Here is a 12,500-nt window from a genome sequence, read left to right as displayed (position 1 = left end):
AATTGACTCCTTTGTGGCTAAGCACTAGCAGAGCCATCTATGTGCAGAGAAATTTCACACACACACACACACACACACACACACACACACACACACACACACACACACACACACACACACACACACACACACACACACACACACACACCATAAAAGTTGTACACATTCATCCCTACTTATTAAACCAAAATCTAACCTGCAACCAAGTATCAATCTGGATCGTCTTGAGTCCATCCACCAAGGCTTCGTAGACTCCAGATTGGTGGCCATGTTCAAACCAGACTGTAAGGAGACGCAGCGTGTCCTGAAGGCTGTTGCCATCACTCAAAGAGATTGATCGGATGAAACCCTTGACGGCCGCTATGGTGAAGTCCCCTGCTGATTTCTGCTGTGGAAGGGAAATGGTTTGTTCACAGAGTTCCTCTGTTTATGTAATGTAATTTCCCTGCTATATCTACTGAGATTTCTCAGATAATTCCAATTTAATCTCCTGCATTATACAACTTTACTTGAAACTACCCTATAACTTCCCCATTCTAATACTTCATTTAAAACTTCTACATAATAAACTTGCCTTCTTTTTGCTTGGTGTGCTGGTATCATCCCCATTTTCTGCTTTCCCAGAATCTGCCTTGTTCTTGTAGAAAAGTATTGCCTCAAAGTTCATGTACGCATAAGCGTGCCAAGCCTTATAACATGACTTGTCTGTGTCTTTTGCATGCGTATAATACGTCAGGATTGTGTTTATGTTGTCTTCATTAAGGCCATGCAGTTGCTCATACCTGTTAAATATGGATAAATATTTGTAACTGTGCATATTGTAAGGTATAATGCAATTTCTTTTTCAAATACTACTTTTACTTTCGTCCTTTTTACAGTCAATTCATGTCATAATCTTGAACCAAGAAACCTTCAAATCACAATCAATGCAAACACAAGTCATATGATGCAACTTATTTCCCATCCTTAATAGTTCAACAACAACAACTTAACATATATCATTTACCATTCTCCTAACTTGAGGTAGACACGGGATACCAGCTCACGCAATTTGTTGTCATTGTTGTGACAACCACCAACAACCACCGCTGGGGCAATGTATTGAAGAAAACTTTGAAGGTGCCTGTGTATGAGAATATATAAGATCAATACAATTCTCATTAATTTAAGTATACATGTACGCAAGTAATTATATGAAACACAAATTAAAGTCAAGAAAAAAATAATAATTGCTTCTGAACCCATGATGGATAAAGCATAGCTTAGAATGTGCTTGGTTCTTGCTTTTTCTTTTTCTTCACCAAAAGAGGCTTATTAAAATTATGAAAAGAAGTGATAATTGTGTAGTGTAATATGGGATTAAAATAAGATAACAATATGTTTCATGGGTTAAAACCCAATGAGTGCCCTAGAAAGGAGATCAGTGTTCATAATAAATCCAGAGGTCATTGGTGGCCAAAGAATCTAAGAGAGGACACAGAATTAAAGGCAAATATAATTGTCTCTGGACCAATAACTCCTCCAGGCCAGTGTTCCAGCTGAAAGTGGGAGGTTTCCCAGGACACCCAAGACCAACCCAGCATCTGCCAGACTGATGTTATTGGAAAACAAGAACTTCCCATTGACCACACAATTGCTATACAGGCATTTCTCATCTGTAGATCTGTGTGACGGACTACCTTCTCTCTAGATAACATTAAGCTTTTTGGTGATTTCTGTACCATATCATTGTTTTAAAAATATTCCAAACAGTATTTCACTTTTTAAAAATCTTAATAAGTAATCAACTGAAAGTTAATTCATTTTGAACCAAACCTAACAATGAAAAATAAAGTACTATATGGGTACCCCTTGCATGATGAAGAATGTATCCAACTCACAGTACACTTACCCATAGGCTTCATGACGTCTGTTGGGATAAGTGTAGATGTGCTTGCAGTACTGGTACGTCACACGAGGGTGAGTTGCGGGAAGAACTTGCTGGGTGTTTGTGGACGGATCGCAGCCCAGGAGCCTCACTAAGGTCTTGTGAGAGAGTGTGAGCCGCCCAGACTTGCGGCAGAGTGAGGCAAACTTCAGCCAAGGTCTCATGTCTTCCTGTGGACTGAGGACAAGCGAACGGACCTGTAGGATCTTCTGCCAGTCCTCTACCACCCGTTGGCATCCCTGAAAGATTAGTAAAAGAATGGAGGTAAATCTCACTCCTGTTTATTAACCCCTTGACCACAGGTACGACGGGTAGACACGTGCTATGCCCACTGTTAGTACTTGTTTGATTGTTATTACACATAGATGGATATACTTGTACTAAGTCACCTATGAGCCAGTTATGAGTACTGCCTGTCTCACCCGTTCACCCTTTGATTTACGAAACATTTTACGTTATCTTATTTTGCTGTTACTAATATTGAAAAAAATTATAATAATTATAATGTTTATAATATAAATAACACCATCAATATTCATAGCACTAGTAAAAAATATGTTTTTCCTGCCTACTAATTGGTCTACTAATTGACTCCTTTGTGGCTGAGCACTAGCATAGCCATCAGTGGGCAGACATTTCACAAAAAATATAGAAAATAGGCAAGGCATTTTCCCCTTTTTTTGTTTATTTTCCCCAGCGGCATTGGGTTATGACTGAAAAACATCTATTATTTTAAGAACTAATCAATAAACAAATGCTTCAAGGATATAAATAAATAAATAAACTAACCTGCAGTCTTTCCCACCAGATTTGTGTAATGGGTTGCCTTCTCTCTGGAACCAGTTTATACTGAATGACTTCTTCCAGTTCTGCTAACATTTGCACAGCCACCATGGCATTGTATGCACGCTGATAACTCTCACCAACCATGGCTGTCAGCTCAGTGTCAAGAAGATCTCTTGCAGAATCAATTAACTGTAAAATGTAAATATCCACTGTATATAACAATCTTTTGTGTTTTTCCATTACACACTCAGTACATAAAATTTCAGATATAAATGGCATACTTTTGCACCTTACTGTCTATAGAATACCTCAGGCTTTCTAAACATCCTTTCACTGACCTGCTGAGCAACCTGGTACTGATCTTTATGCACCGAGAGGACAGCCCGGTAGAAGGCTCCCTCCTGCGTGTCTCGAGGAATGAACTTGGTGTATTCCTCCATGGATGTCCATTGCCCCATGGCCCAGGCTGATGCTGCTGCCACCCGGGCCATCTGTGCACGACACTCGTCATTCATGGAACTGCTCCACCACTCACAGGATACACTGTACAGCTCACCCCTTGCAAAAACAGGAATTTGTTTTAATTCAGAGACTATTAAATAAAAGAAAGAAAAAGACAAGATAGAGATAGATCAGAGTCTGCCTTATGATATCCTCATTCTTTCTTGATCAGGCACTGATTTTTTCATCACAGAAGATAATCAGTTTGAAAAAGAGGCAACTATCAGACTACATAGACATTACTAAATTCTTTAAACTTTTCAATTATTTTTTTACACGAGCCTAATCACTTCCATCATTATAAAATAAATTGCTTGTAACTTATCATCTCTCTTCTTACCATTCTCCAAGGGCCTCCAGACACCTCATCTGACCCAGCGTGAGTTCCAGGTCATCAGGCCGTGTCTCTAACTTTGTCTGATAAGCCTGCAGAGCCTGGTCCCAGTCGTGCAATTTTTCATGCCACCTTTCTTGCACTTTCATGTCTGTGCGATTGTTCTTACGAGCATACTCCAAGAGACCTTAAGCGAAAGAGAGGATGGATAGAGAAAAATTGGAATAACATAAAAAAAAAAAGAAAAAAAGAAAAAAAAAAGAAGAAGATTTGAATGCACAAATCCATTCTCCATTACCAAAACAATATACACTTCCAGCTCTTTCCTTCACCATTTTACCAGTTTTTTACTTTATAATATCTTCACCTCTGCAATAATCATTAATATTTCTCAAACAATGACAATTGATTAATATAAAGACAAGCCCCTCCAACCTGCTGCAGCCTCCTTCTGCCCCAGTTTATTGTTGATGGAAATCAGGTGTTCCAGGACCTCTGACGTTGGGCCCTTGTGGAATTCCTCTTCTTTGTAATGAAGTGCCTTTGCATAAGCACGGCACTCCATGGCCTTCTCTCCTAAGAGCTGAAGTTCTAGTGGCAATGGGCCCTGAAGTTTGGACAAATATTAACTTATTGGTTTCATTATAATTGATATCTCAATTTTTAAAAAAGCAAACTGACCATATCCCTTATGAATGATGTACATCTAACAGCATATCAGGCTTATTCAAGCCACATAAAAATGGGGGTAAAAAAGTCTAACCATCTATTTTGGAGAATGATGTCAGCCAGATTCTTCATCTGACAGTGAAACCATTTGGTTTATTTCCATATGAGGAGTCCAGTCTGACTCAAAATATCTATTCCTTCCTTTATTTCACAGTCAGATTACTTTAATATTCCTTTTCAACACAGCAAGAGGAGAAAAATTTCTTAATCGGGTCTACATGAAACATTCACAGCTGATTCCTCTCTCCTTGCACTCCAATCCTTACCTTGTCACAATGTTCCATGAACTCTGCAAGATTGAGGAGGGTTTGTGTGATTTCAGGTATGTCTTGGGAGGTTAGAGCTTGACGCAGGGACTGAAGGAGGTCATCCTGGAGAGACTCATTCAATTCACTCCAGCAAGAGACAAAAGCGGCATTGAAGAGATCGCGGGAAAGCTGCACGTATGTTGTGGCAACTGAGTAACAGGATCTGTAAATAAAAGGTGTTAAATTATATCGCTTCCTTTTCTGAGCACCCAACTGAGACAAATAATCTCATTCTAAGATTGCAAAATTCTTTCAAATGAACCCATCACATCAATAATATTTTAGAAGGGCTAGATCAATCTAAAAATATTTGAACATAACTTTTTATGAAAAAGAAAATGACAGTAATTAGGCTGAACAAAGCTTAACCTTAGGGCCGGAGATGGAGAAGCCTTCATCAATTCAATGCTGAATCTCCGAAGCCATTCCAGCCAGTCGTCCTTGCTCACAAGCCTGGTGAATAACCATGCTTTCTGGAGTGACTGCACCCCTACTGTATGCTGGATAATGGGGGGAAAAATGAAGAAAATAGATATTAGTATTAATTCTCCGTGCATTTCCACACTTTATAGGAAACTACATCAAGGAAATGTCATTCACTGATCATGGAGAGCATCACTCAATTTTCTAAAATATATTTAAACAGATTAAAGTTTATCATCCCTTATTGTAGAGGAAAAATTGAGAAATCAAGTTTTTAAAAATAGAACATTTATCACAAGAAGTCTATGCCTAAATATATCACTGTGACATTTGAAACATGTGTAAGCAAGAAGAGCTGAGTCTGCCAGCATATATACATATATATATATATATATATATATATATATATATATATATATATATATATATATATATATATATATATATATACATATATATATATTTTTTTTTATACAGCCATTCATTCCACTGCAGGACATAGGCCTTTCTCAATACACTATTGAGAGGTTATATGGCAGTGCCACCGTTGCCTGATTGGATGCCCTTCCTAATCAACAGCAGTTCAGCGCACTAACACTTGTGCCACCTTGGTGACTTCCCCTATGACACCTGCGTTTGACTTCTCAAGGCGATATGTCTTTTCTCAGGGTCGAGCGAGCAGTCAGAGCACAGGCATTTTTTTTTTTATGACTGCCGCGTCGGGGAATTGAACTATATATATATATATATATATATATATATATATATATATATATATATATATATATATATATATATATATATATTTATATATATACACACTTTTTTTTTTTTTTTTTTTTTTAATTATCAGGAATATTATTGCTGACTGTAAAAACTTGAACATGAAAAATCAACATGCCCTACGAAAATGTTCATTTGTACTCATAGCAATATACGACCTTAGTTGGTTCCTCACTTTTTTGATGGTTGTAGAATCCGCTTCTAACTGATGATCTCTTGACCTAGGCCGTCTGGCACGTTGGTGAGCTGTTATGATTGTCATTTCATCATCCGAGACTGTTAGACCCTGTTATGAAAAAAATATACAATTTTCTTGTTTGTATAAGGCTTTTCCTCTTACAATGCAATTTCGGTCTCAAAAGAATTTTTTTTTTTTTATTCGAGTGACACAAACATATTCCAAACAATACGTCAAATCACTCAGAAGTTCATATAACTTCAGTAGCCACATAACTTCTTTGGTGAACTTACCCTCACCACCTTTGCCACCAGGATGTCATATCTGGGATGGTGGATCTTGTGTTTGGTGGTTATACGGTAGACGATGGGGATGAAGCACTCATATGACCTGCCCAACTGAGTCGCCAGGGCACACAGCACTTCCATGGCTTGATCTCGGAGCTCTGGACAAGTGTCTAGAGTTCTGAGCTGTTTGGAAAAGGAAATTCACTGATAAACAGGGCTTAGTCCCAGACCAACAATTATGCAATGAAAACAACCATACAACATTTTTACTGCTGATATAAACATCTATCATAGAAAAAATCTAACACTATAATGAAATTTATTTGTATATAATTAACCCAATGGCGCCGGGTATAGCAAATTAAAAAAAACTCTACGCTCTGGCGAACGGCGGCAGCGCGCCGACTCTGAGCGCGTGATATCGGTCCATCAAGCCGAATCATTGCCTCGGGGCGTTTTGGCGCGGCGCCGCTGCGGACAGCCGCACGCCGCACATCGTGCGTATTGTTATGACGGCGATAGCCGTGACCCGTCGCCATTGGGTTAAAAAAAAACAGTACAGAGTAACGACATTATCCCTGTCTAAAAAGCATTGTAAAGTGATATCAAATATGAAGATAAAGCAATCCTTCTTTGGACAACTATCTGCTGGACATACCAATGGATGAATGATCTTCGAGGTATAATCAGAGAGGTCAAGGTAATCTGCAAAGTGATCAACTGTCTCAAGGGCTGTGCGACGAACAGACAGAGGAACATCGCTAGCATCGAACAGCTTCACAATGTGGGGAAGTATCATGTGCAGGAACTCCTCTAGTGTGGCTCCAAACTTCTGGAAGGCTAACAGGAGCTGCAATGATAAGAATGGAAATTTAAGCTTCTCCATGAACTGTGAGGTCTCAGATGCAGAGCCTTTACCCACACATTTACCTCTTTCATATGAAAGTGCTTGTTCTTCAAACGAAAGTGTAAAAATATTGTTCAATCAAATGAGGCAAATCACACAGAACTGATATAAACACCCATTTGTACCTTGCCAGTAACTTGCTTCTCCTTAGAGTCGTTGATACAAGACTTTAGGATCATGGGAACGAGTTCTTTGAGATAGATCTTGAACTCTGAGCCAACTGCTAATGCAATGCTTTCAACAACTGTAATAATTGTTATTGTTGTCTCTAGCTTACCACCAGTCACCCAGAATTCCTGTGAAAAGAATGGAAATACGGTTGTTAAAAAAAGGATATTACATTTGAGTTGTGATACTGGACCTCATCAAAGGTAAATTTTCATTCAGTTACACTGAAATATTAAAGACTTTATACATCATGAAACTAACCACATCTTCTACAAACCAGGAAATAAAACAAGATTTCTTACTTTTAAAACTTCAATAATATCATCTAAATAGTTCCTAATATGCTGTTTTACAATGCCAATCAGAGTCGCCAACTGTTGGAACAAATAATCTCGGAAATTTGCGTCTGCAGTCCTGATGACATAGAGAAGCGAGGGGATAACCTGAGCCAAGTAAGGCACTCCTTTCACCCCTAGGGATTTGAAGATGAAGGTCACAGCCTGAAAAGATATGCAAAGAGTTCATATTAAGCACCTGCCAAAAGAAAGTGCTACTTTCAAAATAAGAAAATTATGAAGTAGGCCAAGCTGTGGAAAAAAAAAAAAATGTTGATGAAAAAATTCTTAAAAATAATGCACACACTGGCAAAGCTGTGGAAATGAATTTGATTTGTTAATGTCTATTGCAAGTGTATTGTTTGTATTGCGCAAATACCGTACAAATAATACTCTTCACACATATTGAACAACATTCATCTGACCTACCAAATGGGATAAAAGAACTAATTTCCTGTATGAAGCCATTATTTAAGTTATCATATTTTAAAACTATATGCTATATTTACTCACCCTGACCACTTCATTGTGGTGCTGACCCAAGGTAGGGTCCTTGATCACCTTCATAAGCATGGCAATTGCACATGTAGGGTAAAACTCCTCTAGAGATGAATAGTTGAGGTTGACTAACATCTCACTTGTTCCCATTTCTGATGGAAGAATTTGGCTGTTAGTATGAATTCCAGTTGGAATTTTTTATCAGTTGGAATTTTTTGTTTGTGTGTATGTATGTATGTATGTATGTATGTATGTATGTATGTATGTATGTATGTATGAATGAATGAATGAATGAATGAATGAATGAATGAATGAATGAATGAATGAATGAATGAATGCATGTATGCATATATGTGTGTGTGTGTGTGTGTGTGTGTGTGTGTGTGTGTGTGTGTGTGTGTGTGTGTGTGTGTGTGTGTGTGTGTGTATGTGTGTATATGTGTGTGTGTGTGTGTGTGTGTGTGTGTGTGTGTGTGTGTGTGTGTGTGTGTGTGTGTGTGTGTGTGTGTGTGTGTGTGTGTGTGTGTGTGTGGTGTGTGTGTGTGGTGTGTGTGTGTGTGTGTGTGTGTGTGTGTGTGTGTGTGTGTGTGTGTGTGTGTGTGTGTGTGTGTGTGTGTGTGTGTGTGTGTGTGTGTGTGGGTGTGTGTGTGTGTGTGTGTGTGGGTGTGTGTGTGTGTGGGTGTGTGTGTGTGTGTGTGTGTGTGTGTGTGTGTGTGTGTGTGTGTGTGTGTGTGTGTGTGTGTGTGTGTGTGTGTGTGTGTGTGTGTGTGTGTGTGGGTGTGGGTGTGGGTGTGTGTGTGGGTGTTAGTTTGTTTCAGCATCTGTAACTTCAAATGAATAATTTTCCAAAGTATCAAATTCTACTCTAAGCTTAATCTCAAATATTGTGTTATCAATAATACACATAAAGTACCTCCAGACAGCTCATCTGTTTTATTCTCGCTTGTGGAAATGACAGCAACACCTGTGTCCTCCTGGATCTTAATCATACCAACATTCATCTTGTGTTTGTAAGGGTCTAGAGCACCAAGCAAGCCTAAGACACGGATTGTTTCTCGTCTGAAATAATTAGTCATATCTTAGCAACCCTATCAATCAGTTCATAAAATTCTTGGTCATATTGTAATGTTTAATTCGGCAGCAGAAGGAAAGAAGTACACATAAATTAGAGGTCTCATTTCCAAACCCTCACATTTCTATATCATGATAAGTGTCACAATGAAACTAATCTTCTAACCTTCTAACTCACCTTACTGCAGGTTGCTGCTCAGTCTTCAAGAATGATAGCAGGACATCCAGCAGAGTGGGATGCTGAGTGTATGGGTGGACTACATAACCTGTGTTCTCGACTAGCTGCCCCAGGGTCCAGAGAGCAACGCGTCTCTTCCAGCCAGAAGTGCCATCTGCTAGCATCTCCAGCAAGAGTGGCATGAGTTCTGGGAGCCACTTCTGCATCTCTCCCCCACTCACCTGAAAAGTAAACTCTAATTCAATTCTCTTCTCACATGCATTTCTTGACTTTCCCACACTATGGAAAGGATGAAAAAGTTCCTCTGGAATGTTTTAATCCATTGTTTCAAATAGTCAACACCTGGGAATCAAGGATATAACAGACTAAAACATAACATATTGCAAAGTATTAACAAATCCTACACTCACCTGTGCTAAATCTCCAATAGCCATCAAGACATACATGGTAACAGCTGGATTAGGATCCTGGTCTTTCAGTTTAGGAACAAGAACGGACATAATGGCTTGTACAAACTGCCGCATGAACCTCTGTGCATTGCCGATGAGCTGGCCTAGCATGTGTGCACTAAGTTCCCTGTTGCGACCTATGCCACTGTAGTCCAACTCGTCCAGAATCTAATAAAAATGTATTAAGTTAATTGGCTTTTTCTATCAACAAATATAAGTATGTGCCGATTCAAGTAAAAAAAATATTTATCTTAGGTAAAAAATGAGTCACCAAGAGGATTAATATTCCATTTTCATTTTACTTACCTTGAGGAGAGCCTTGCGCAAGAGGGGATGGACATATGCAGGATTTATGGCTGAGAGACGTCCTAGTATTGTTATTGCGTGTTCTCGAATTTCAAAGACTTCATCACTAAGAGCATAAATTAGAGCGTTTAGATTCTCTGGTTGTGCTAAGTGGCTGTCAAAACTCTCATCAAGGGATGCCAGCACACACAGACGGACATCAGGATCTGCAAAAATGGCAAAAATGAGGTATATACTGACATTTGGGAAAGTGCTACTTTAGTGTGAGTCATAAAGTCAGTGTCCATGATTTGTTAGTTCATTATATACTTTTTTCTCAAGTTTATGGTGATTAATCTTGAAAGTTTTGTATGAATTCTACCCTCAGGATAAAAAAAAAAAAAAAATTTAGATGGAACCCTATCCAACTTTTTCAGAACTATTTTGAAATCCATGAACTTTAATCTAAATAATGATTATCACAAGTTGTATTTTTACACACTTTCAAAACATACTTTTAAATACAGCATAACATACCCATATCCGTTACACAGACCCACAGCACCTTGCTCACAATGTTGAAAATTATATGAGTCTGTGATTGTGATGCTCGTCGACCAAGAGAAGCAAAGGTCGGTCTCAGAAGGTGACAGCAAGTTCGCACAGCCTCCAGACGTACTTCTCTATGTTCACTGCTAAGATAGTGGTCAGCTACGTGTCTTACAAACTGCATCAGTGACTGGCCTGCAAGCATGAGGACATAATAAGAAACCCTTTAATTAACTTTTAACTACCCTCACACTAGGCTCAACTGTAAGATCTGCCCCCTTGTCTGGATTGCCTCATCCTTATGCTCAAATGAATAGCTGGGATTAAAGTAATTTTTTTGTCTTATACTAATTTATTAATTTGTCGTCACAAAAACAGTATATTTCATAGTGATCAACGATATACAATGAAGTTTCAAGTCTGGGTAAAAAAAAGGCTAAAACCATTTTGCAACAAAAGAAGAATGGGGAAAACAAATATGCATCTTACTTGCATTAGTATGCTGCATAATGCAAACTTAAAATTGTATATATTGGTAAAACTATGGTGAGGTATTGGCAGTTAGTGGAAGCGTCATAGATCTTCCAAGAATATGCAGGAATATGATAGGAGAAGATGGAACCTTGAACATATTGCGTTTTTTTTTTTCAATTCAAAACACAAGGACTTAGCTTTGTAAACAGAGCTTGGGTTAGTGGGCCGCGCCATGCATCAAGTCGGTTCAGCAAGCTTGGAGATGAGCTTCATATGAGGACATTATAACCAGCATGAGAATCAATATGTTGAGGATTCACAGAAAGAAAACCCACCTCTAAACGAACCTGTACCCTCAAAGTCAAAGGATCCTAGTGTCCGGAGTGCCAGGACGAGGCTCCCGGTGTCCTGGTGGTCTGGGGAGGAAGGGGGAGGGGCCACACCCGATCGAGAATGCGGGGTGGAACGGTGCATCAGGATCTGGGAAAGCATCCTCAGCAATCCCTCTGCAATGTCACGCTGGAACGAAGGACAAGGGGGTCAAAATATGCTGTATGGAAACCAATTCAACTGGTTCTGTTCACACTTTACAAGAATTGAATTAACTACTCTATGTGTACAGATATATAAAGAATGTGCAGATACAAATATAAATATATAACATAAATATAGGCACATAAATATATAACATTTTTTCAATTCACTTTCTTTCCTTTTCTACTGGCATTATGAATAACTAGCAACATCATACTATTATCCTATAGACTTGGTAGTCCACCCACCAACATGACAAAAATAAAGGGACAGCAACAAGATACTTGACCCACTCTCTGAATACCAACCTTGAGTGAAGGGATCTCTGTGGCTAACTCCTGGAGAGCTAGAGTCAGTGGGGGTGAAAGTCCTGTGGCCATCATAGGTTCCAGCAGTTCTTTGACATCATTCCGGACTGCTCCTTCCACCCCTCTTGCTACCAAACTGACGCACACATAAACAGCTGGCTCTACAACACGTTTCTTGCTTGGGGTGTCCTGGAAGTAAAAGCAAACAGTGAGTTATTAATGGATTTTAATAAATCCATAAGCAAAGATAAAGACACAGACATGAGACACAAACATAAAAATAAGAGGAAGTAAACCCAATAGTGAAAACCTTGGTGGGCAACGAAGCTTTGATCACTTCCATGATCTTGGGCAGGTACTTCTTGATGGCCGGTCCCACAGCCACGGCAAGGAGACCCAAGGTGATGAATGCTGTGGGCCTCTCCTTGTCCCGGCCTCGCAAGCACCCCAGCAGGTACGTCATCGTCCCTGACAGGTAACTAATGTAG

The 12,500-nt window shown here is 39.1% G+C and overlaps 1 protein-coding gene across 3 annotated transcripts in view; it reads right to left on the bottom strand.

Annotated features, from left to right (window-relative positions):
* LOC125034330 (serine/threonine-protein kinase mTOR-like) overlaps positions 1–12,500 on the bottom strand; it is a 36,760-nt gene that overhangs the window by 6,240 nt on the left and 18,020 nt on the right. Inside the window, exons 11-34 of one of the 3 annotated variants that reach the window (XM_047626136.1) lie at positions 12,323–12,491; positions 12,013–12,201; positions 11,506–11,689; positions 10,685–10,891; positions 10,169–10,374; positions 9,824–10,030; positions 9,414–9,634; positions 9,078–9,223; positions 8,180–8,316; positions 7,634–7,831; positions 7,289–7,459; positions 6,915–7,106; positions 6,263–6,439; positions 5,967–6,077; positions 4,955–5,085; positions 4,544–4,748; positions 3,984–4,155; positions 3,555–3,735; positions 3,052–3,271; positions 2,717–2,902; positions 1,892–2,166; positions 1,007–1,123; positions 575–782; positions 197–388 (exon numbers count right to left, since the gene is read on the bottom strand). In XM_047626136.1, coding sequence (XP_047482092.1) covers positions 197–388; positions 575–782; positions 1,007–1,123; positions 1,892–2,166; positions 2,717–2,902; positions 3,052–3,271; positions 3,555–3,735; positions 3,984–4,155; positions 4,544–4,748; positions 4,955–5,085; positions 5,967–6,077; positions 6,263–6,439; positions 6,915–7,106; positions 7,289–7,459; positions 7,634–7,831; positions 8,180–8,316; positions 9,078–9,223; positions 9,414–9,634; positions 9,824–10,030; positions 10,169–10,374; positions 10,685–10,891; positions 11,506–11,689; positions 12,013–12,201; positions 12,323–12,491 — 4,402 coding nt within the window. The remainder of the gene's footprint in view (positions 1–196; positions 389–574; positions 783–1,006; positions 1,124–1,891; positions 2,167–2,716; positions 2,903–3,051; positions 3,272–3,554; positions 3,736–3,983; positions 4,156–4,543; positions 4,749–4,954; positions 5,086–5,966; positions 6,078–6,262; positions 6,440–6,914; positions 7,107–7,288; positions 7,460–7,633; positions 7,832–8,179; positions 8,317–9,077; positions 9,224–9,413; positions 9,635–9,823; positions 10,031–10,168; positions 10,375–10,684; positions 10,892–11,505; positions 11,690–12,012; positions 12,202–12,322; positions 12,492–12,500) is intronic. The other 2 variants (XM_047626137.1, XM_047626138.1) reach the window with 2 other exon arrangements.

The sequence above is a fragment of the Penaeus chinensis genome, chromosome 17 (genome assembly GCF_019202785.1).
Source record: "Penaeus chinensis breed Huanghai No. 1 chromosome 17, ASM1920278v2, whole genome shotgun sequence".
NCBI lineage: Eukaryota > Metazoa > Arthropoda > Malacostraca > Decapoda > Penaeidae > Penaeus > Penaeus chinensis.
This window is presented reverse-complemented; position numbering and strand designations above follow the sequence as displayed.